The 23934-nt window shown below is 49.4% G+C and overlaps 1 protein-coding gene across 5 annotated transcripts in view; it reads left to right on the top strand.

The window, feature by feature from the left end:
* Positions 1 to 22086, top strand: part of LOC112265433 (stAR-related lipid transfer protein 13) — a 94665-nt gene extending 72579 nt beyond the window's left edge. For all 5 annotated transcript variants that reach the window (XM_024442720.2, XM_024442723.2, XM_024442721.2 and 2 more), the window contains 12 exons: positions 3713 to 3784; positions 7145 to 7226; positions 11934 to 11997; positions 13041 to 14452; positions 14809 to 14979; positions 15139 to 15298; positions 15417 to 15615; positions 15816 to 16029; positions 18983 to 19097; positions 19361 to 19857; positions 20065 to 20241; positions 20368 to 22086. In XM_024442720.2, coding sequence (XP_024298488.1) covers positions 3713 to 3784; positions 7145 to 7226; positions 11934 to 11997; positions 13041 to 14452; positions 14809 to 14979; positions 15139 to 15298; positions 15417 to 15615; positions 15816 to 16029; positions 18983 to 19097; positions 19361 to 19857; positions 20065 to 20241; positions 20368 to 20485 — 3281 coding nt within the window. In that variant the 3' untranslated portion in view covers positions 20486 to 22086. The remainder of the gene's footprint in view (positions 1 to 3712; positions 3785 to 7144; positions 7227 to 11933; positions 11998 to 13040; positions 14453 to 14808; positions 14980 to 15138; positions 15299 to 15416; positions 15616 to 15815; positions 16030 to 18982; positions 19098 to 19360; positions 19858 to 20064; positions 20242 to 20367) is intronic.
* Positions 22087 to 23934: the final 1848 nt, after the last annotated feature.

Raw genomic sequence — 23934 nt, 5'->3', positions numbered from 1 at the left:
AATTCCCAGATCGTATTCCCTGTTCTGTTGCCAACAGTCCCACCTCCGGTGAGAATGGAGATGGGGGCACTCTCACCATGTGGTGCAGTAGAACAATATGGCTCTACTGTACTCAGTACAATGTACAACTGGCAGGACAGGCTAGTCGGAAGAGAGAGGAAGACCTGAACTCTACTGTACTCAATACAATGTACAACTGGCAGGACAGGCTAGTCGGAAGAGAGAGGATGACGTGAACTCTACTGTACTCAATACAATGTACAACTGGCAGGACAGGCTAGTCGGAAGAGAGAGGAAGACCTGAACTCTACTGTACTCAATACAATGTACAACTGGCAGGACAGGCTAGTCAGAAGAGAGAGGAAGACCTGAACTCTACTGTACTCAATACAATGTACAACTGGCAGGACAGGCTAGTCGGAAGAGAGAGGAAGACCTGAACTCTACTGTACTCAATACAATGTACAACTGGCAGGACAGGCTAGTCAGAAGAGAGAGGAAGACCTGAACTCTACTGTACTCAATACAATGTACAACTGGCAGGACAGGCTAGTCAGAAGAGAGAGGAAGACCTGAACTCACGGAAAGTCTTAGCAGCATCAGTGGTTACAGAAGTGAAAGAACTTTCTTAAGACTAGTGACAGTGACCGGAGGTTTTCCTTTTCTATCATGTATCCTTACAACACTGCACTCAACGACTTGTACTGAGATAGAGTTGAGCACGCGGCTACTTAATTCCACTAAGAACTGTCTAGTTGGCCAAGTTAGTGTCAGTTATCTATGGAAGATTTCCCATGTTGACTCAACTTGTGATGTGACCCTGTTATGGAGGCCGTTGGAGTAAACCGGGATCTGACGTGGGCGTAGAGGTAAACATGGACGTTGTCATCCAAGGACACTCTCTACATCCCAAATAGTACCCTAAACCCTTTATAGTGCACTACTTCTGACCAGTTCTATATGGAATAATAGAGCTCGGGTCAAAAGTGCTCTAAAATATAGGGAATAGGGTGGCATTTGGTGCATACCCTCTCCCTCTGGGAACTGCTAATATTTATTCAATTGGTGGTCAGACTTGTCTGTCTATGGACCAAAGTCCCTAGTCACTGACATGTGGACACAGCGCTGTAATGATACAGGTTAGACACAACACAGGTGAGTCACAGAGAAGATGGTCACTGTGTTGGAGAGAGGGGGTGGGGTACAGTATAGCCACAGGCCGGGGTCTGGAGAAAGGTGGGGTAGAGACAGGACAGATGAAGTTACAGTGAAAGGTTATCTCTGTCACAGACAGTTCTATATGGAGACCCAGGTGGGATGAACTGTGATAAATGACTAGTGCGTCACGGAGCGTCAGACAAAGACGGGCGGGAACAGACATGCTGGGTTTCCCTCTTTTGAGTGGAGTGGTCCTCTGTCCTCTTTATTCACACTAGACATATTGTTGAGGTGACTGTCGAGGGATATGGGCTGAAGGATGTTCCTATTGTGTTGATCTGCTGTGATATTAACACTAGCTAGTCCTTCTACACACCAACTTGCCTGGAGTATACTGCTTCAATGCACTAGGCTATTGTCGCAGCTTCACTGTGGAGTTGGGATCATATTGGAACAGGAGGCAGGTTTGGGATCTGAATAGACTTCTATAACAGACCTGTCTGTAGTGCCAGTCCCGGGTAGGTGAGAATATTTTCATTCATAGTAGATGGGAGAGAATTGGAAAGTGTTTTTGAATTTTACTAGGTCATCTTCTTTCTCCATGTTTGCTATAGTAGCCTATCGATTCTATAGTGAGAGTGGTGTGTGTGTGTGTGTGTGTGTGTGTGTGTGTGTGTGTGTGTGTGTGTGTGTAAGTTGAGGAGAGAGAGGAGAGAAGTGACAAGAGTAAGTGAGAGTGAGGGAGGATTGACAGGAGTGAGAGTGAGCGAGGAGAGAGGGTGGAGTGAGAGAGGAGAGAAGAGGGAGAGGGGTCTGTTCTGTTAGTTAGACGTGAGAGGTCTGTCTGCTTCTTGTCCTGTGAGTCAAGAGTTTGGAACCAGAGAGGGGACGTCACCCCTCAGGTGTCAGCAGGGTCAGGTCATGACCCCACAACAGGGGTCACAACTAGGGGTCACCTGTAGGGGACAGGGTTAGGGTTATTACAGAACAGCTGCTCTATTACAGGACAGCTGCTCTGTCAGGAGGCTGGCTGGATACTTAAATTAAACATTGTCATGTGAAACAAGAAGGGCCTTCCTCGAACTGCTGCCACAAAGTTGGAAGCACTGAATCATCTAGAATGTCATTGTATGCTGTAGCGTACACTGGAACGCTACGGAACTAAGGGGCCTAGCCCGAACCATGAAAAACAGCCTCAGGTTATTATTGCTCCTCCACCAAACTTTACAGTTGGCACTATGCATTCAGACAGGTAGCGTTCTCCTGGCATCCGCCAAACCCAGATTCGCCCGTCAGGTCTGCCAGATGGTGAAGCGTGATTCATCACTCCAGAGAACATGTTTCCACTGCTCCAGAGTCCAATGGTAGCGAGCTTTACACCACTCCAGCCGATGCTTGGCATTGCGCATGGTGATCTTAGGCTTGTGTGCGGCTGCTCGGGCATGGAAACCCATTTCATGAAGCTCCTGACAAAAAGTTATTGTGCTGACGTTGCTTCCAGAGGCAGTTTGGAACTCGGTAGTGAGTGTTGCAACCGAGGACAGGCGATTGTTACGCGGTTCAGCACTCGGCTGTCCTGTTCTGTGAGCTTGTGTGGCCTACCACTTCACGGTTGATCCTTTGTTGCTCCTAGACATTTCACAATAACAGCACTTACAGCTGACCGGGGCAGCTCTAGCAGGGCAGAAATTTGGCACCAACTGACTTGTTGGAAAGGGGGCATCCTATGACGGTGCCATGTTGTCACTGAGCTCTTCAGTAAGGCCATTCTACTGCCAATGTTTTTCTATGGAGATTGCATGGAGCTGTGCTCAATTGTATAGACCTGTCACCAACAGGTGTGGCTGAAATAGCCAAATCTACTAATTTGAATTGGTGTCCACATACACTATACAAAGGTATCTAGAGAACATAAGACCGTCAGTCCAGGACAGTTTCATCTGCTGCCTATGCTTTGCTACGATACCTATATTTAGCATGATTTGTAGATTTCTTCTGTTTGACAAGTCTAATATTTTGTAAAACTGAGATAAACACAACCAAAATGTTGAGACGATAAAAATGATAGATATGACTTTTAAGGTGCAGTTTTATAAATGTATATCCCATGTCTTCCTGTCCTGATCCCTCTGCTGTCCAGCAGTGTATCCTGACTTGTATTTCTGCCGCCCCTCACAGAGCTCTGTGGTCAGGTTATAGCCCTATAATCCAAGCTAGAAGCGTTAGACGCTTAGAGACCAGACCTCAGATAGTCATATAAGGTTTTATGTCGGTCTAACTGAGGGACAAACTATTTATGACCTCAGTACTAGTTGACATTTTATTGTCACATTCAGTACAGTGAAATGGTTATCTTGCATACTATCTAACAGCTTTATGGTTTCAATCTCAACTCTGCTTCTGTTTTTTGTTCTTCCAAGAGAACAACCATCCATGGTGAGTGCATAAAAGTTAAATTGTTCAGTGAATGCCCCCTACCCACCACTCTGTCTTGGACATACTGTTTATTTCTGTTACTCTGACTGACAAGACATGTTTTCTTCTTCTGTTTCAGAACTCGAGGCAAAGGAGGCGTGTGATTGGCTACGAGCGGCAGGATTCCCCCAATACGCTCAGCTCTTTGAAGGTAGTTAACTCAATCAGACAATAACACACCATAACAATGCAACACTGGTACACACACAAACACACACACACACACACACACATTTGACTGTCAGCTCCCCTCTCCAGTCATGTATTATTGTGGGAGAGAATGTTTTGATCATAACAGATACATTATAATAAGGTAATAAAGTCATAATAGACCAACTATAAACCAAAAACAGAATTTTAATTTTGAAACGTAACCTCTGTTGTGAAATGAGCCACTGTTTGATGTAGAGTTTCTATATGAGGAGCGAATTATCTGGCATAGTCTGTCTTCCTCTTACACTGCCCTGCCCCCCCCCTGTCCTCTCCTCTCCGCTCATGTCCTCTCCTCTTATGTCCTCTCCGCTCATGTCCTCTCCACTCATGTCCTCTCCGCTCATGTCCTCTCCTCTCCGCACATGTCCTCTCCGCTCATGTCCTCTCCGCTCATGTCCTCTCCGCTCATGTCCTCTCCACTCATGTCCTCTCCGCTCATGTCCTCTCCTCTCCGCTCATGTCCTCTCCGCTCATGTCCTCTCCGCTCATGTCCTCTCTCATCTCCTCTCCCCTCCTCTCCGCTCATGTCCTCTCCTCTCATGTCCTCTCCTCTCATGTCCTCTCCGCTCATGTCCTCTCCGCTCATGTCCTCTCCGCTCATGTCCTCTCCTCTCCGTTCATGTCCTCTCCGTTCATGTCCTCTCCGCTCATGTCCTCTCCGCTCATGTCCTCTCCTCTCTGCTCATGTCCTCTCCTCTCCGTTCATGTCCTCTCCTCTCTGCTCATGTCCTCTCCGCTCATGTCCTCTCCTCTCCGCTCATGTCCTCTCCGCTCATGTCCTCTCCACTCATGTCCTCTCCGCTCATGTCCTCTCCTCTCCGCTCATGTCCTCTCCGCTCATGTCCTCTCCGCTCATGTCCTCTCCGCTCATGTCCTCTCTCATCTCCTCTCCCCTCCTCTCCGCTCATGTCCTCTCCTCTCATGTCCTCTCCGCTCATGTCCTCTCCGCTCATGTCCTCTCCTCTCCGCTCATGTCCTCTCCGCTCATGTCCTCTCCTCTCCGTTCATGTCCTCTCCGTTCATGTCCTCTCCGCTCATGTCCTCTCCGCTCATGTCCTCTCCTCTCTGCTCATGTCCTCTCCGTTCATGTCCTCTCCTCTCCTTTCATGTCCTCTCCGTTCATGTCCTCTCCGCTCATGTCCTCTCCGCTCATGTCCTCTCCTCTCTGCTCATGTCCTCTCCTCTCCGTTCATGTCCTCTCCGCTCATGTCCTCTCCTCTCCGCTCATGTCCTCTCCTCTCCGCTCATGTCCTCTCCTCTCCGTTCATGTCCTCTCCTCTCATGTCCTCTCCTCTCCTCTTATTTCCTCTCCTCTCCGTTCATGTCCTCTCCTCTCCATTCATGTCCTCTCCTCTCCGCTCATCTCATGTCCTCTCTTCTCCGCTCATGTCCTCTCCGCTCATGTCCTCTCCTCTCATGTCCTCTCCTCTTATTTCCTCTCCTCTTATGTCCTCTCCTCTTATTTCCTCTCCTCTCATGTCCTCTCCTCTCCTCTCATGTCCTCTCCTCTCCTCTCCTGTCCTCTCCTCTCCTCTCCTCTCATGTCCTCTCCTCTCCTCTCATGTCCTCTCCTCTTATGTCCTCTCCTCTCCGCTCATGTCCTCTCCTCTTATTTCCTCTCCTCTCCGCTCATGTCCTCTCCTCTACGCTCATGTCCTCTCCGCTCATGTCCTCTCCTCTCCGCTCATGTCCTCTCCGCTCATGTCCTCTCCGCTCATGTCCTCCCTCTCATGTCCTCTCCGCTCATGTCCTCTCCTCTTATCTCCTCTCCTCTCATGTCCTCTCCTCTCATTTCCTATCCTCTTATTTGTCCTCTCCTCTCCGCTCATGTCCTCTCCGCTCATGTCCTCTCCGCTCATGTCCTCTCCGCTCATGTCCTCTCCTCTTATGTCCTCTCCTCTTATTTCCTCTCCTCTTATTTCCTATCCTCTTATTTCCTCTCCGCTCATGTCCTCTCCTCTTATGTCCTCTCCGCTCATGTCCTCTCCGCTCATGTCCTCTCCTCTTATTTCCTCTCCTCTCATTTCCTCTCCGCTCATGTCCTCTCCTCTTATGTCCTCTCCGCTCATGTCCTCTCCGCTCATGTCCTCTCCGCTCATGTCCTCTCCGCTCATGTCCTCTCCGCTCATGTCCTCTCCGCTCATGTCCACTCCTCTCATGTCCTCTCCCATCCTCTCTGCTCATGTCCTCTCCCCTCATTTCCTTTCCTCTCACGGAGGGAGGGAAGAGAGAAAAGTGATAGAGAGACAGGGGGCTGCAGAAAGAGAGACTCGGCTGGGCTTTGGTCTGGATAGTTCCTGGCTAGAGTTACGACCCAAACATGTCCAGCACACTAAAACAAAGAGGTCATGAGAAAACGTTTTATCATCATGGTTTAGAAGCAGCCAGCTCTCCTCACCACTACTGCGGTTGGATCAGTGTGTATGGAAAGAAGTGCTATCCACATGTTGTCCCCCTGTATTCAGCTGTATTCAGCTCCATACAGCCTGCTCACTAAAGGAAACTAGTGTTTCAATTCAGGTGAAGCTGTTGTATTGAGGTAGACACTGATGAGTAGACGTGAATATTGAGTATAAAATAACAGCATTTTGAAACCAATTCCAAATTCCTGCCGGTTGCGGCTCCCAGCACCCAGACCTGTCTGAGTGTATTCTGATATCTGTGTTTCTCCTTATGTGACAGACGTTACGCTACGTTGCTTTCATAAAACAGTTAATGGTACCACATGAATGCAGTGGAATGTAATATGGAGGGTCTGGAGTGAATCTGTGGTTGCGTCCCAAATGGCACCCTATTGCCTACATAGTGGACTATGGGCCCTGGTCAAAAGTAGTACACTACGTGGGCAATGAGGTGCCATTTGGGACGCCGCTGTGTGTTACATAACAGGAGGCCAATACCCAGAGACAGACGTAATGCTGCTACTGCTCAACGTCTCAGCGCCGTTATTTGGGCAAACCCTGTCTCTCTTCATTACCACTCTCTCTCTCTCTCAGCCTGGTGACTCCTCTCTCTCTCTTTTTCTCTTTCTCTCTCTCTCTCTCTCTCTCTTTCTCTCTCTCTCTCTCTCTCTCTCTCTCTCTCTCTCTCTCTCTCTCTCTCTCTCTCGCCCGCCCCTGGATAGCTCTCTGGAAACAATGTGCTTTCCTTCTCAGAGCTCTTCTGTTTAACTTCCTGAGTTAAAAAGTGCCACGTGTTTCCAGCCTTGCTGCCCTATTAAGGAGCTAGATAACTACCGAGGAGAAATGTTTTTATCTTTAATCTGAGAGCAGAGTTTAATCTGTTTCCTCCTCCTCAGACTCTCAGTTCCCCATCGATATCTCTCCTGTGAAGAAAGACCATGACTTTCTGGACAACGACCTGGTGGAGCCTCTCTGCAGGTGAGTGGATTAAACCTGGTTGGATTTTCCATACGGCTCCCATACCGATTGCAGTGTCATTCAGTTGACATTGAATGTGTGAGATTGGATGCCAGTCAGTAAGGTAACACCAGAGAGAGCTGAGTGTTTGAGCCTCAGGGACGTGAAATGGATCTACATCGCTTAAACTGACAGAGCGATAATCACTTGTGAACAACAAGCACGTCACTCACGCATCTAGGAGTCCTTTACTAAACAGACGTCACTCACGCATCTAGGAGTCCTTTACTAAACAGACGTCACTCACGCATCTAGGAGTCCTTTACTAAACAGACGTCACTCACGCATCTAGGAGTCCTTTACTAAACAGACGTCACTCACGCATCTAGGAGTCCTTTACTAAACAGACGTCACTCACGCATCTAGGAGTCCTTTACTAAACAGACGTCACTCACGCATCTAGGAGTCCTTTACTAAACAGACGTCACTCACGCATCTAGGAGTCCTTTACTAAACAGACGTCACTCACGCATCTAGGAGTCCTTTACTAAACAGACGTCACTCACGCATCTAGGAGTCCTTTACTAAACAGACGTCACTCACGCATCTAGGAGTCCTTTACTAAACAGACGTCACTCACGCATCTAGGAGTCCTTTACTAAACAGACGTCACTCACGCATCTAGGAGTCCTTTACTAAACAGACGTCACTCACGCATCTAGAGTCCTTTACTAAACAGACGTCACTCACGCATCTAGGAGTCCTTTACTAAACAGACGTCACTCACGCATCTAGGAGTCCTTTACTAAACAGACGTCACTCACGCATCTAGGAGTCCTTTACTAAACAGACGTCACTCACGCATCTAGGAGTCCTTTACTAAACAGACGTCACAGAAAAAAACAGCAACACAACAGATTAGCCCAAATCAAATCAAATCAAATCAAATATTATTTGTCACATACACATGGTTAGCAGATGTTAATGCGAGTGTAGCGAAATGCTTGTGCTTCTAGTTCCGACAATGCAGTAATAACCAACGAGTAATCTAGCTAACAATTCTAAAACTACTACCTTATACACACAAGTGTAAAGGGATAAAGAATATGTACAAAAAGATATATGAATGAGTGATGGTACAGAGCAGCATAGGCAAGATACAGTAGATGGTATTGAGTACAGTATATACATATGAGATAAGTATGTAAACAAAGTGGCATAGTTTAAAGTGGCTAGTGAGACATGTATTTCATAAAGATGCAGTAGATGATATAGAGTACAGTATATACGTATACATATGAGATAAATAATGTAGGGTATGTAAACATTATATTAAGTAGCATTGTTTAAAGTGGCTAGTGATATATTTTACATCAATTCCCATTATTAAAGTGGCTGGAGTTGAGTCAGTGTGTTGGCAGCAGCCACTCAATGTTAGTGGTGGCTGTTTAACAGTCTGATGGCCTTGAGATAGAAGCTGTTTTTCAGTCTCTCGGTCCCTGCTTTGATGCACCTGTACTGACCTCGCCTTCTGGATGATAGCGGGGTGAACAGGCAGTGGCTCGGGTGGTTGTTGTCCTTGATGATCTTTATGGCCTTCCTGTGACATCGGGTGGTGTAGGTGTCCTGGAGGGCAGGTAGTTTGCCTTACGGTTGGGCGGAGCAGTTGCCGTACCAGGCGGTGATACAGCCCGACGGGATGCTCTCGATTGTGCATCTGTAGAAGTTTGTGAGTGCTTTTGGTGACAAGCCGAATTTCTTCAGCCTCCTGAGGTTGAAGAGGCGCTGCTGCGCCTTCTTCACGATGCTGTCTGTGTGGGTGGACCAATTCAGTTTGTCTGTGATGTGTACGCCGAGGAACACAACTTACTACCCTCTCCACTACTGTTCCATCGATGTGGAACAGACCAGAGGGGTATACTGCAAAGTAAGATCAATGCGTTAGCCAGCTAGCTTAAATATAGTAAAATAACTTTATTTTATGGTAAGATAAAATTGAAATGGGCATTGTCTAATTGACTCATGAACCAGAAAATCAATAGTTATGTCTGTGCCCATTTTAACCTGCTTCTGTCTGGCAAGACTAGTCGTCAAGCTCAACCTCACCATTGTTTCCCCTCTGCTATGCCAAGACATTAACTGTCTCTGATTGGTTTCAAAACAGCCCTTTAGTTCCCCATGTTGCCCTATATTGCTATGGAAACTTTCCCCAGAGACGGTCAGCAGAGAGAAGGTCTGCGTCTGCAATGGCACCCTATTCCTTATATAAGTGCACTACTTTTGTCCAGGGCCCATAGGAATTTGTCGAAATAGTGCACTACAAAGGGAATAGGGTGCTATTTGGGATGAAACCAAGGTAGGAGGAGGGAAGGGCTGCCTTCACAACCTAACACACTGTGACGCTAAACAACACTTAAGCAACTCATCTGCATTCCAAACTAGCCCTGGAGACAATGCCTCCCAGCTCCCACCTCCCTGTGACTCTGCCTCCCTGTGAGTGTCACCCCCATACACCATCCCTGACTCTTCTTTATGGTCACCTGGAGCCAGGGGAGACTGGTAAACATGCTGTTTGCCTGTCACTGTGTGGTGAGCAGAGTAACACTTCCTGCCTTCACAGTGACCATGGAGCTGAGAGGAACAGATAGATACAGTATGTCACACTCTCCACTGCTGTTTTCTCTTTGATCCCTGGTTATTCAGGCTCTATTATGCTCTATAGTCAAAGCTTTTTAGTCTTGAGAAGTTAGGGGCCCTCAACACTCTCTACACGCTCCAACAGCTTCTGTAAGGGCCATGGGAACTAACCTGAAATGGCAACCTATTCCCTATAGTGCCATACATTTAACTAGAGCTCTATGGGCCCTTGTCAAAGTAGTGTACTATATAGGGAAAAGGGTACCATTTGGGACACAGATCTCCAGCCCTACTGTATCCTGGTGGCTCCAGTGCAGCAGGAGGAGGCTAGCCTCGTCTAACTCTGCTACATCTGGGAAAGGGAAAGAGAAAGGTGGATACATAGTAAGTTGTACAACTGAATGCATTCAACTGAAATGTGTCTTCTGCATTTAACCCAACCCCTCTGAATCAGAGAGGTGCGGAGGCCTGCCTTAATTTACATGCACGTCTTGGGCTTTTCACTGTCACTGAATCCACATGAACCCTGCATGGGACAGCATCTGGGGTGGTAAAACATTATGACTGTCATACCACAAATCTTCCATCGAGCACTATTTTGTCCTTTTTCCGTGGGATTGGTTAGGAATGTGTTGTTATGTTTTCCTCTGTAGTTCTTGTCGTTGTTGCTTTAGGCAGGGCAGCTTGTTGGCCTGATTGTCTCTGCCTTATTTACCTCTACAATAGGCCAGCCTGCCCTACTGTCAGCTAGCTAGCTGTCCCACAGGCCCCTACTCTCAGCCAGACTAGCTGTCCCACAGGCCCATACTCCCTTACTCTCAGCCAGACTAGCTGTCCCACAGGCCCATACTCCCTTACTCTCAGCCAGACTAGCTGTCCCACAGGCCCATACTCCCTTACTCTCAGTCAGACTAGCTGTCCCACAGGCCCATACTCCCTTACTCTCAGCCAGACTAGCTGTCCCACAGGCTCCTACTCCCCTACTCTCAGCCAGACTAGCTGTCCCACAGGCCCCTACTCTCAGCTAGCAAGCTGTCTCACAGCCCCCTACTCCCCTAGTCTCAGCCAGACTAGCTGTCCCACAGGCCCATATTCCCCTGCTCTCAGCCAGACTAGCTGTTCCACAGGCCCCTACTCTCAGCCAGACTAGCTGTCCCACATGCCCCTACTCCCTACTCTCAGCCTGACTAGCTGTCCCACAGGCCCCTACTCCCCTACTCTCAGCCAGACTAGCTGTCCCACAGGCCCATACTCTCCTACTCTCAGCCAGACTAGCTGTCCCACAGGCTCCTACTCCCCTACTCTCAGCCATGCTAGCTCTCCCACAGACCCCTACTCCCCTACTTTCTGCCAGGCTAGCTGTCCCACAGGCCCTTACTCTCCTACTCTCAGCCAGACTAGCTGTCCCACAGACCCCTACTCCCCTACTCTCAGCCATGCTAGCCGTCCCACAGGCTCCTACTCCCCTACTCTCAGCCAGACTAGCTGTCCCACAGGCCCTTACTCTCCTTCTGTTTGTGAGATATATTGTAAATTCCCATTGTTACATTAGCAATTAGCAAAAGCTGGTTAGCCCCAATAATATCAACATGAACTTAGTTTCCTTTGTGTTTATGAATTCTACTGGATAGAAGGAGAGAGTGACTAAGAGGGAGCATGAACAAGAAGTCTGTGTGCAGCTGAGGAAGCAACATAGACTAGTCCGTTAGGTGTTGCTGGAGAATTTCTGTGAACCACAGGCGAATAGACTAATGACTACCACAGCAGGCTACCCTCAGCCCTTCGGGACCTCAGCAGTCTTCACCAATTAGGTCCCTGTCAGGGAGAGAGAGGCCAGAAGCAGACAGACAGGCAGGAAGATAGAGAGGCCAGAGCATCTGCCCATTAAGCTATTAGCCACAGTTAGCAGGCATGATTAGGTTTGGACTGTCCTGGCTGTGTAGTCGTCAGCCCCACAGTCATTTAGCTCCTGGACTGGAAAACAGATCGAACTACACTGGCTGACTGTGTCTATTCCTGGTGCCTTCTCTCAGAGAGAAGGATGAACTCTGATGTTATTGTTTACATCCATTTGGCTTGTTTCTCTTCCAGGCGACTCAACACCTTGAACAAGTGTGCCTCTATGAAACTAGACGTCAACCTCCCTAAGAAAAAGGTACAGTCGAGGTTTTAATTATTATTATAGTATTCTATATTATGACCGCTATGATTCTGTTCAGTTGCGCAGTGATAAATGTATAACAGCTTTAGTCAAAGGATATTATGTATACCTTTCTAAGGTATTATGCTAATAAATATTGAAGATATTGGCCAACACAAAACTACTCTTCCTCTTAGCCCTCTATCCTTCCATCCCTCTATCCTTCCATCCCTCTATCCTTCCATCCCTCTATCCTTCCATCCCTCTATCCTTCCATTCCTCTATCCTTCCATCCCTCTATCCTTCCATCCCTCTATCCTTCCATTCCTCTATCCTTCCATTCCTCTATCCTTCCATCCCTCTATCCTTCCATCCCTCTATCCTTCCATCCCTCTATCCTTCCATCCCTCTAACTCAGATCCTGTGATATGTGAGATCTGTCCATTGTTGTATTCCCTAAAGGCGGTACTACTTCTGACCAGTGCCCTGATCAAAAGAAGTGTAGTATAAGGAATAGGGTGCCATTTGGGACGCACCCATCACCTCTTCCTTCAGTGTGGAGGGAAGCCCCTCTAGGCTTCAGGATGTTTCCTATTGGTTTATTTATGGCTGTAGAACCAGATAAGTGCTGTTATATCGTCATATCGTCATATGTGATCGATATAGAACTGTAATGTGATTATAACTGAACAGACACATCCTCTGGCTCCGTTTTTTACTGTTTGGAAAAAAACGCAAATGACATTTGCCTCTCCTTCCTGGAGCAGATACAGATACAGACAGGCTGTGATGTCACACCCTCACAGATCTCACAATCAAAATATCTAGATACAGCTGTCCCATCAGCTTATAACTACAACCAATCAGTCGGATTGTATCTTGTTACCATGTGTTGATAACGGTGTACTGACAGCGCTATGGGTCTTCTCCCTTCCTGTGTGTCCAGAGGAAAGACTCAGATGAGTGTGTTTATGTAACTGTTAACAGGTTTAGATTTCTACCTGACTAGGTGATCATGTGTTGATAATTGATTTTGTGTTGTCTTCCTGTGTATTCAGAGTGAAGACTCTGATGAGGAGGACCTGTTTGCCATCAGTGACAGATGGACGTTTGAGTGGACGAGCCGCCGCTGGTCCAGACTAAAGGGGGAGGGGCATAGTCCCAGGGAGGGTGAGGGGCAGGGCCTGCAGACCACCACCAGTAGCGAGAGTGTTCTAACTGACCTCAGCGAACCAGAGGTCTCATCTCTCCACAGTGAGAGCAGTGGGGGGAGTGGCCACCAGGCTGTGAGCACAGAGGACTCCGACAGCTCTAACCGGAATTACTACGACTCTGCAGCGATGCCTGAACCTGACTCCACCTCCCTTACCCTACCACACCTCCCTAAGCACCTCCCCTACTACGGCTCGCTGCCCGCCAAAAACGGCCGCGCCGGAAGGACCCGAGCCAAGGACTTCCTGCACCGCATGGAGACACTACGTTCCCGGGGCACACTGGGTAGGGGGCATTGCAAGAAGCTGGTGATCAGCGCTCCGGTATTGCAGACAGAGCCAGAGGCCCTGAAGACGCTGCGCTGCGTGGAGATCACCAATGGGGACAGGTCGGGGGCAGAGGTAACCACTGGGGGACCTATCCTAGGGCTAACCCCCCAGTGCCCCTCCAGCAGCGAGGGCAGCCACTCCAGCGGCAGCACTGTCTCATCCCCCAGTCTGAAGGAGAGGAAGCCCCACTCCCAGCGGACGGACCGGTCCGACGCCAAGCGCAGTGGCATGTATCTGGAGGACTTGGCCATGTTCTCCAGCCTGCAGCGGATCGGTGGCGTGGCCCAGGGGAAGAGGGGTGTGGCCGAACACAATCAGCGTAACGAGTTCCGCTCCTACGAGAACCTGGTGGTCCACATCCCCAAAGACCACAAGCCTGGCACCTTCCCCAAGGCCCTGTCCATAGAGAGCCTCTCCCCCATCCTGGGGCCCTCTGTCCCCCGCCACAGCGACCACGTCAACCCCCTGGAGCCCCAGTCCAACCCCCACCCTACCTATAACCCGAGGGAGTTCTACCACCGTCCGCTCACCCAGTTCTGCCCACGGGGCAGTAGGATCAGTGTGTACGACAACGTCCCTGGGTCTCACCTCTATGCCTCTACTGGAGACCTGCTGGACCTGGAGAAGGAAGACCTGTTCCCCCACCTGGATGACATCCTGCAGCATGTCAACGGCCTGCAGCAGATAGTGGACCGCTGGTCCAAGAACATTCTGCCCTCTGCAGGCCTGGACGGACAGGGGATCCAGCCTGCAGGTCTGAAGTCATCCAGCCAGATCACGCTGGACTTTGAGGGGACGTCTGTTCTGGAGGGACAGAGCACATCCAGTGACGGGGACAGAGACGCCGTGTCCCTCAATGAGACTCACTGTACAGGACATAGAGAGAGGAGGGACTCAGGGGTGGGAGCATCACTAACCAGACCCAACCGGTAAGAATCATAGTCCTCAAATTATTATTAACATCTCAGTTTTTAGTTCCTTGTAGAAATCCTTATCCTGTCGTTATTTCCGTACTGACAGTGCTGAATACTTATACTCCGCCTTTTAGAGGTGAAGTCTAGTGAATGATTTGTGGCCAGTTTCAGTAGTTTGATACATTTACAAATCTTCAAGTTGACATCATTGTCCAAGCTTGCATCCCAAATGGCACTCTATTCACTACAAAATGCACCTTTTCCCTGCATACTTTCCTATGGGGATCTGGTCAAAAGTAGTGCACTATATAGGTAATAATCTGCAATTTGTAATGTATACTAACTGTTGTCCTCTCTCTCTCTGGCATTAGTCTGCGATGGCCCAGCTTCCAGATGTCCAACCGGCTCAGCCACTCAGTGGCCTCGCTCCAGATCACCAACCAATCAGCAGGTCAGCTCAGCCTGCTGCAGAAGTTCTCTCTCCTCCGCCTCACTGCCATCATGGAGAAATACTCCATGTCCAACAAACACGGATGGACCTGGTGAGCACTATCAATCATTCAAGCTAAGCCTGTCAAGGCTGCACCCTATTCCTGTGTGTGAGTATACATGGGACTCATCCTGTGTGTGTGAGTAGACATGGGACTCATCCTGTGTGTGTGAGTAGACATGGGACTCATCCTGTGTTGTCTCTCTGTCAGGTCAGTTCCAAAGTTCATGAAGAGGATGAAGGTTCCAGACTACAAGGACAAGAATGTGTTTGGTGTTCCTCTGATCGTTCACGTCCAGCGCTCTGGTCAGCCCCTCCCCCTCAGTCTGCAGCAGGCCCTCCGATACCTCAGGAGCCAGTGTCTAGACCAGGTAGACTGTCAGTAGACTGTAGACTGTCAGTCTCTCTCTCCGTAGAACCGGTCAGCCTGTCAGTGTCTAGACCAGGTCTGTCTGTCTGTCTAAATGTTCTGCTCTACTCCATCTGTAGGTGGGTCTGTTCCGTAAGTCTGGTGTGAAGTCTCGTATCCAGGCGCTGAGGCAGATGAATGAGTCGTCTCCTGATGATGTCAGCTACGAGGACCAGTCGGCGTACGACGTAGCAGACATGGTTAAACAGTTCTTCAGAGACCTGCCTGAACCTCTACTGACCAGCAAGCTGGGAGAGACCTTCCTACACATCTACCAGTGTAAGGACTGATACACACAAACACGTGCGTGCGCCACGCACACACACAGACAGACAGACAGACAGACCGATCATACTACGGTATCTCTCGCATGGTTGGAAATTTCAACCACTATTTCTGTCTCACTCTCATTCCCTCTCTCTCCTCTCTTCTCCTCTCCTGTCCTCTCCTCCTTCTATTCCTCCCTCTCCTCCCTCCAGATGTTCCTAAGGACCAGCGGTTGCAGGCTGTGCAGACGGCCATCATGCTGATGTCAGACGAGAACAGGGAGGTGCTCCAGATGCTGCTCTGCTTCCTGTCTGATGTTACTTCCTCTGTGGAGGAGAACCAGATGACTCCCATGAACATCGCTGTGTGTCTGGCCCCGTCCCTGTTCCACCTCAACATCCTGAAGAAGGACAACCTCTCACCCAGGTACACACACACACACACACACACACACACACACACACACACACACACACACAAACATCACCTGATCAGCCCTAAAGTAAGACCAAATGAGGCACCATGGACTGTTCCTCCAGCAGTGTGTATAATAGACTGATACAACTATAACCCACTGGGTCTTGTATTTGGGTCACCTTGCTGTGCTCTATAATAAATAATGATCCTATATACAGTATGCCCTCCTTTTAGACTCGCCAGTGATGATGTCCTCCTAACTAGGTCTCTATGAAGACTGATGTTAACCAGGGGGAATCTGGCTCAGGCATCAGGGGTCAACTACAGTGGAATAACTAACTACAGTAGACTGGCTATTTGGTTCTGGCCTGCTTTTATTAAGAAGGTTCTGGAGTTCCAGGGTACTCTTTAAAACAGTGTTTTATGACATCACGCTGTGTACAAACAGAAACCTCTCATTTAACTAACTGGTGGAAGTGATTCTTTAAGGATTACAGGATCAAAGGGACAGCATGCAGAGAGAGATGTTGAGATGACCGGGGGGAGGGAGAGGAGGGAGAGGATGGGAGGGAGGAGAGGGAGAGGATGGAAGAGGATGGGAGGGAGGAGAGAGAGGAGGGAGAGGATGGGAGGGAGGAGAGAGAGGGAGAGGATGGCAGGAAGGAGGGGGAGGGAGAGGATAAGAGGGAGAGGAGAGAGAGGGAGAGGATGGCAGGGAGGAGGGGGAGGGAGAGGATAAGAGGGAGAGGAGAGAGAGAGGGAGAGGATGGCAGGGAGGAGGGGGGGAGGGAGAGGATGGGAGGGAGGAGAGAGAGGGAGAGAGGGGGAGAGGATGGGAGGGGAGAGGGAGAGAGAGGGATGGGAGGGAGGAGGGAGAGGATGGGAGGGAGGAGGGAGAGGAGAGAGGGATGGGAGGGAGAGGAGAGAGAGAGGATGGCAGGGAGGATGGAGAGGAGAGAGAGAGGGAGAGAATGGCAGGGAGGAGGGAGAGGATGGCAGGGAGGAGGGAGAGGATGGGAGGGAGAGGAGTGGGAGGGAGAGGAGAGTGAGGGATGGGAGGGGAGGGAGAGGAGAGAGAGGGATGGGAGGAAAAGGAGAGAGAGGGATGGGAGGGAGGGAGAGGGATGGGAGGGAGAGGGGAGAGGGGGATGGGAGGGATAGGAGAGAGTGGGAGGGAGAGGAGAGGGATGGGAGGGAGAAGAGAGAGAGGGATGGGAGGGAGAGGAGAGAGAGGGATGGTAGGGAGAGGGGAGAGAGGGATGGGAGGGAGAGGGGGAGGGAGAGGGGAGAGAGGGAGAGGAATGGGAGGGAGGGAGGGAGGGAGGGAGAGGGATGGGAGGGAGGGAGAGGAGAGAGAGAGAGAGAGGGATGGGAGAGAGAGGGATGGGAGGGAGAGGAGAGAGAGGGATGGGAGGGGAGAGAGGGATGAGAGCGGGATGGGAGGGAGAGGGAGAGAGGGAGAGGATGGGAGGGAAAGGAGCGAGAGAGGGAGAGGATGGCAGGGAGAGGAGAGAGAGAGGGATGGAGGGGAGAGAGGGAGAGGATGGCAGGGTGGAGGGAGAGGATGGGAGGAGAGAGAGGGAGAAGATGGCAGGGAGGAGGGAGAGGAGAGAGAGAGAGGGAGAGGAGAGAGAAAGGGATAGGAGGGAGAGGATAACGGGGAGGAGGGAGAGGAGAGAGAGAGGAGAGGATGGCAAGGAGGAGGGAGAGGAGAGAGAGGGAGAGGATGGCGGGGAGTTGGGAGAGGAGGTAGAGGGAGAGGAGAGAGAGAGAGGAGAGGATGGCGGGGAGGAGGGAGAGAGAGGGAGAGGATGGCGGGGAGGAGGGAGAGGACGGAGAGGATGGCGGGGAAGAGGGAGAGGAGGGAGAGGATGGCGGGGAGGAGGGAGAGGAGAGAGAGGGAGAGGGTGGCGGGGAGGAGGGAGAAGAGGTAGAGGGAGAGGATGGTGGAGAGGAAGAGAGGAGAGGATGGTGGGGAGGAGGGAGAGAGAGGGAGAGGATGGCGGGGAGGAGGGAGAGGATGGCGGGGAGGAGGGAGAGGAGAGAGGGAGAGGATGTCGGGGAGGAGGGAGAGGAGGGAGGGAGAGGATGGCGGGGAGGAGGGAGAGAGAGGGATATGATGGCGGGGAGGGAAGGAGAGAGGGAGAGGATGGCAGGGAAGGAAGGAGAGAGGGAGAGGATGGCAGGGAAGGAAGGAGAGAGGGAGAGGATGGCAGGGAAGGAAGGAGAGAGGGAGAGGATGGTGGGGAAGGAAGAAGGACAGGAGAGAGAGGGAGAGGAGCTGTGACGAGTGGTTGTTTCAGCTGCATGGTGGACTCTGTTAATCTCTAAGGTTGGGAGGGAGGTTAACTACCTGTATTCAGTGGGAGAGAGGGAGAGGAGCTGTGACGAGTGGGTGTCTCAGGTGCATGGTGGACTCTGTTAATCTCTAAGGTTGGGAGAGAGGTTAACTACCTGTATTCAGTGGGAGGGAGGTTAACTACCTGTATTCAGTGGGAGAGAGGTTAACTACCTGTATTCAGTGGGAGAGAGGTTAACTACCTGTATTCAGTGGGAGAGAGGTTAACTACCTGTATTCAGTGGGAGAGAGGTTAACTACCTGTATTCAGTGGGAGGGAGGTTAACTACCTGTATTCAGTGGGAGAGAGGTTAACTACCTGTATTCAGTGGGAGAGAGGTTAACTACCTGTATTCAGTGGGAGGGAGGTTAACTACCTGTATTCAGTGGGAGGGAGGTTAACTACCTGTATTCAGTGGGAGGGAGATTAACTACCTGTATTCAGTGGGAGGGAGGTTAACTACCTGTATTCAGTGGGAGGGAGGTTAACTACCTGTATTCAGAGGGAAAAAGTTAATGCGTTCATTTGGCACCTCGGCTGATGGACTCTGGCTGCTGTGTTCATAATTGTCTCATTACCCATGATCCTCTGCTGTGTTGGTAACTGTTATTCATGATCCTCAGGGCCATGCAGAGGAAGTACACAACAGGACGGCCCGACCAGAAGGACCTGAATGAGAACCTTGCCGCGACGCAGGGACTCGCCCACATGATCATCGAGTGCAACCGACTGTTTGAGGTAATAGACCTGAATAGAATACTTCATTACTAATCAACAATGCTACTAAGATGCCTTAGATACATTGGACGTCATAAAATGTTCTAAGTCTCATTATAAAACATTATAAAGGCTCGTACCTGCTAACAGGTAAGATATAAAGCATTATACCTTCTGCCTTTTATGTGTTATCAAACCATTTAAAAACATGTTTTGTCCTTTATCAGACACTCTTATCCTTAGCGACCTGATCTCTGATTGATCTTTCTTCTCTGACCAATCAGATTCCCCACGAGATGGTGACTCAGTCCAGGAACTCGTACGTGGAGGCGGACCTTCACGCTCCCACCTTAGAGGAGCTCTGTAGACAGCAGGAGGAGGACGATGCGTCCTACCAGACAGAGGCCAGACCCTGCCAGACACACTCAGAGTCCAGACCGCAGAACCTGTACCAGAGCTACGTAGAGAGCAGGCTGCAGGAGCTCCTGAAGGAGGCCAGAGAGAAGGCTAAGGGCTGGGTGTCCTGCACCAGCTCAGACAACACTGAGCTCTACTGTAAGAAGGTGGGTGATGGGAACCCTTTGCGGCAGTGGCGTGTGGCGGTGGAAGTGGAGGCCCCTCCCTCGGTTTTGTTGAACCGCGTGCTGCGAGAGCGCCACCTGTGGGATGTGGACCTGCTACAGTGGAAGGTAGCTGAGACTCTGGACAGACACACTGAGGTGTTCCACTATGTCCTCAACCGCATGCCCCCACACCCCAGCAGAGACTTCCTGGTCCTACGGTGAGTGTGTGGGTTTGCGTGTGCGTGTTTCTATTTAGAATTTTGACATTTACATTTCAACTTAGAGGAAAGGTGAATCCCCAAGAGCATGTTAAATGCTATGTTTGTTGTTTCTGTAGAGCACACATCAACATAAAGCCCTGTCTGTTCTACCTGTCTGTACTGAATGAAGCTGACTCTGTCTCTCTCTCTGTCTCTTTCTGTCAGGTCGTGGAGGACTGACCTTCCCAAGGGGACGTGCGCATTGGTGTGTGTGTCTGTAGAACATGAGGACTGTCCCCGGGTCGGTGGGGTGAGGGCCGTGGTTCTAGAGTCCAACTACCTTCTAGAACCCTGCGGCTCTGGGAAGTCCAGACTCACTCACATCTGCAGGGTGGATCTCAAGTGAGTCCACACCTAACATACCTTAGCATATACTGTATAAATATAGTTAATTATTTTCAGAAGATTGTGTAGTTGTTGTTGTTGTTGGTTTTGTTTGAACCTGACCATGTGTTGTTGTTGATCCAGGGGGAGGAGTCCAGAGTGGTACAACAAGGCCTTTGGTCACCTCTGTGCTGCTGAAGCTGCTCGTATTCGCAACTCCTTCCAACCAATCAGCACAGAGGGGCCAGAGACCAAGATCTGACATTAGAGTCTTCCGTCCATAGAGCTAGACCCACACATACCTGGAGGGAACTAGACCCAACCTTGCTTAGCCTAGAACTAGTGTAACCGAGTTGGATTTGTAACCTCACTCCCCAGCCTGAAATGTCTCCACATGTGCTCTCGAACTGCTAACTTTTCGGTAGCGAAGTTGGCTAAGATGTTGTCAAGATGCTGGTCCAGTAAGGATTTGTGAGTGAGGAAGCTATACCAAGGAAGCACAGTGACGTCTGTTACACTAGAGAATGATGTCTGGAGCTAGACCCATCCATGGCTTCCATGGCCTTCCATCCATGTCTGGAGCTAGACCCATCCATGCCTTCCATGGCCTGCCAACCATGTCTGGAGCTAGACCCATCCATGGCCTGCCAACCATGTCTGGAGCTAGACCCATCCATGCCTTCCATGGCCTGCCAAACATGTCTGGAGCTAGACCCATCCATGCCTTCCATGGCCTGCCAAACATGTCTGGAGCTAGACCCATCCATGCCTTCCATGGCCTGCCAACCATGCCTGGTGCTAGAAGAGTATATATGCATAGAGTCCTGAAGCCAATAGGCAGAGCTGCAGCGCTAAAGAATAAAATAGACCATGCTGACGAATGGTTAAAACCAGGGGGTGGCCGCCCTATCGCATCTGACCGCCGAACATCAGTCGTCATTTTCTATTTATTTCCCCACGATTCCACATGTTTAATCACCACCGTTTGTTGAACCCCAGCAGGTGATCTGCTGTTACTGTGCACGACTAACGCTCATGTTGGTCTGTCTTGAAATGTGATGCCAGAACACAGAGACCGAAGAGAGTATGGAGCTTCTCTGGACTCTCTGCACAACGACACAAGAAGACCTTCTTAGGTGCAGGATGTTATTAAGACGTTATTAGGATGTTATTATAAAATTATTATAATTAACCTATTATTATTATTATTATTATTATTTGTATTATTATGACCGAAAGGAGAACAGAATGATGCTCCCAATGTCCATTAGTATTTAGTATTACAGTTATGTCTAGGACATTTAAGCTCTTCAAAGCTTCTGGGAAGCTGTATGTTATTTTAGTCATGTAAAATGCCATGCTTTATGTTAGATATGCTGTGTGTGCACGCATGTGTCTGTATATATCTGTGTGTGTGAAAACATACATGCAAGCATACTATCTGTATATACTGTATATTTGAAAGGCTTAATGCTACAACTTCTATATTGATTCCAGCATTGCATCATTGTTATTGTAATTCATACGGTACTAATCTGTAAGCTGGTTTTACTGGGCTTTAACAGTGCTGTGTGTGTCTGAATGGCTGTAATGTTATTCTATATGACCTTAGTGTTTAAGGTTGAAAACTATGTTTGCATCCTAAATGGCACCTTATTTCCTATATAGTGCACCACTTTTTAGCAGAACCCCCATAGGGCTCTGATCAAAAGTAGTGCACTATATAGGGAATAGGATGCCATTTGGGAAGGAGCCCATGTGACTCAGGTTTGATCTCCAGACCTGCTGTAGAGAGCTGGCTGGACTGAGCTTCAGTTTAGTTCCAGAGATGAGATTTTTTAATTAAACAACATAAAAAATGTTTATGAAACGTTTATATTGCGTGTTTATTTTGACACAGACAAATGCAATTAGAATGGATTAGAATAGAAACTTAATTGCTCGAAGGGAATTTGCTTAGTTGAAAGTCGCTCTCTTTTCACTCCACTTGTAGTTTGTTTATTTTCAGAGTTGTATGTTCTGCTAGTCAACACCTCACATGTTGTGTTTTCTACTTCACATTCCAAATGGCACCCTATTCCCTACATAGTGCACTACTTTTGACCAAAGCCCTAGTTTTGTGCCATGTGGGATGCATTCCAGGCCTTTACTCTATACCACCCTGCATCTCACTGCTGCCTCTGAAGCTAAGCAGGGTCAATCTCGGTCGGTCCCTGGATGGGAGACCAGATGCTGCTGAAAGTTGTGTTGGAGGGCCAGTCAATCTTACTTCTGGTAAAAATAAGCAGAAAACAGATCCTAATACCCCAGGGTAGTGATTGGGAACATTGCCCTGTGTAGTGTGGTGGGACGTTAAACAGGTGTGCTGACTCTGGTCACTAAAGATCCATGGCACTTATCGTAACAGTTAACCCCGGTGTCCTGGCAAAATTTCCATCATGGCCACCTAATCATCCCCAGCTTTGAATTGGCTCATTCATCACCCCTCCTCTCCCTCTCCCCTATAACTTTTCCCCAGGTTGTTGCAGTAAATTAGATTTAGTTCTCAGTTAACTTATCTTCAGGGAATTTGTCTCAACCAAACCAAAAAAAAAAGACCATCTATAACAATCTACTGGCCTCCCAGCATTCTAATGACCTTTCACCCCTGACCCCACATAGCTGTTCCACACCATAGAGAACACCCATGTGATGTCAGGGACACCGCCAGCAACAATATACCAGATCATGTTTACATACCTCTCTCCCGAATACCACAACACCACACACAGTCACAGGCCGCCTAAAGACGACATGGAGAAGGATGAATGAGGAAGAGATGAAAAAGGCAAAAACCGCCTGGGATGAGGTCAAGAAAACCGCCCAGAACAGAGTTAGCTGGAGATGAGCACCGTCGAGGCTCTTTGCTCCACTAGGAGCTGAAAGGAATAAGTCAAGTAAGTCAAGACCCAGTCTGTCAGAATACATCTCTCCCGTGCACACTCCGTCAGAACAGACACTCCCATTCACTCTTAGACCAGGACAAGTTAGAGCTATATTAGCCATAGAAGGGTTCTAGTCTCCTTATAGCAGCATGCTAGGCAGTGAGTTGGTGTCCAGAGTCACATGCTACACAAATAGGACAAGACAGAATTGGACTGGAGGCCCTATTTTGGTTAAGAACACAATGACTGGGGCCTCCCGAGTGGCGCAGTGGTCTAAGGCACTGCAATGCACGGCTAGCTGTGCCACTAGAGATTCTGGGTTCGAGTCCAGGCTCTGTCGCAGCCGGCCGCGACCAGAGGACCCATGGGGCGGCGACAATTGTCCGAGCGTTGTCCGGGTTAGGGGAGGGTTTGGCCGACTGGGATGTCCTTGTCCCATCGCGCAATAGCGACTCCTGTGGTGGGCCGGGCGCAGTGCATGCTGACACAGTTGCCAGGTGCACTGCGTTTCCTCTGACACATTGGTGCGGCTGGCTTCCCGGTTAAGGGGGCATTGTGTCAAGAAGCAGTGCGGCTTGGTTGGGCTGTGTTTGGAGGTCACACAGCTCTCGACCTTTGCCTCTCCTGAGTCTGTACGGGAGTTGTAGCGATGAGACAAGACTGTAACTCCCTATAGGATACCGCGAAATTGGGGAGAAAACGGAGTAAAAATAAATCAATAAATCAAAAAGAACACAATGGCCAGTGAGGCCTGGGAGCACATAATGGAATGGAATCAGGGAGAGAA

Source organism: Oncorhynchus tshawytscha, linkage group LG13 (genome assembly GCF_018296145.1).
Source record: "Oncorhynchus tshawytscha isolate Ot180627B linkage group LG13, Otsh_v2.0, whole genome shotgun sequence".
NCBI lineage: Eukaryota > Metazoa > Chordata > Actinopteri > Salmoniformes > Salmonidae > Oncorhynchus > Oncorhynchus tshawytscha.
This window is presented reverse-complemented; position numbering and strand designations above follow the sequence as displayed.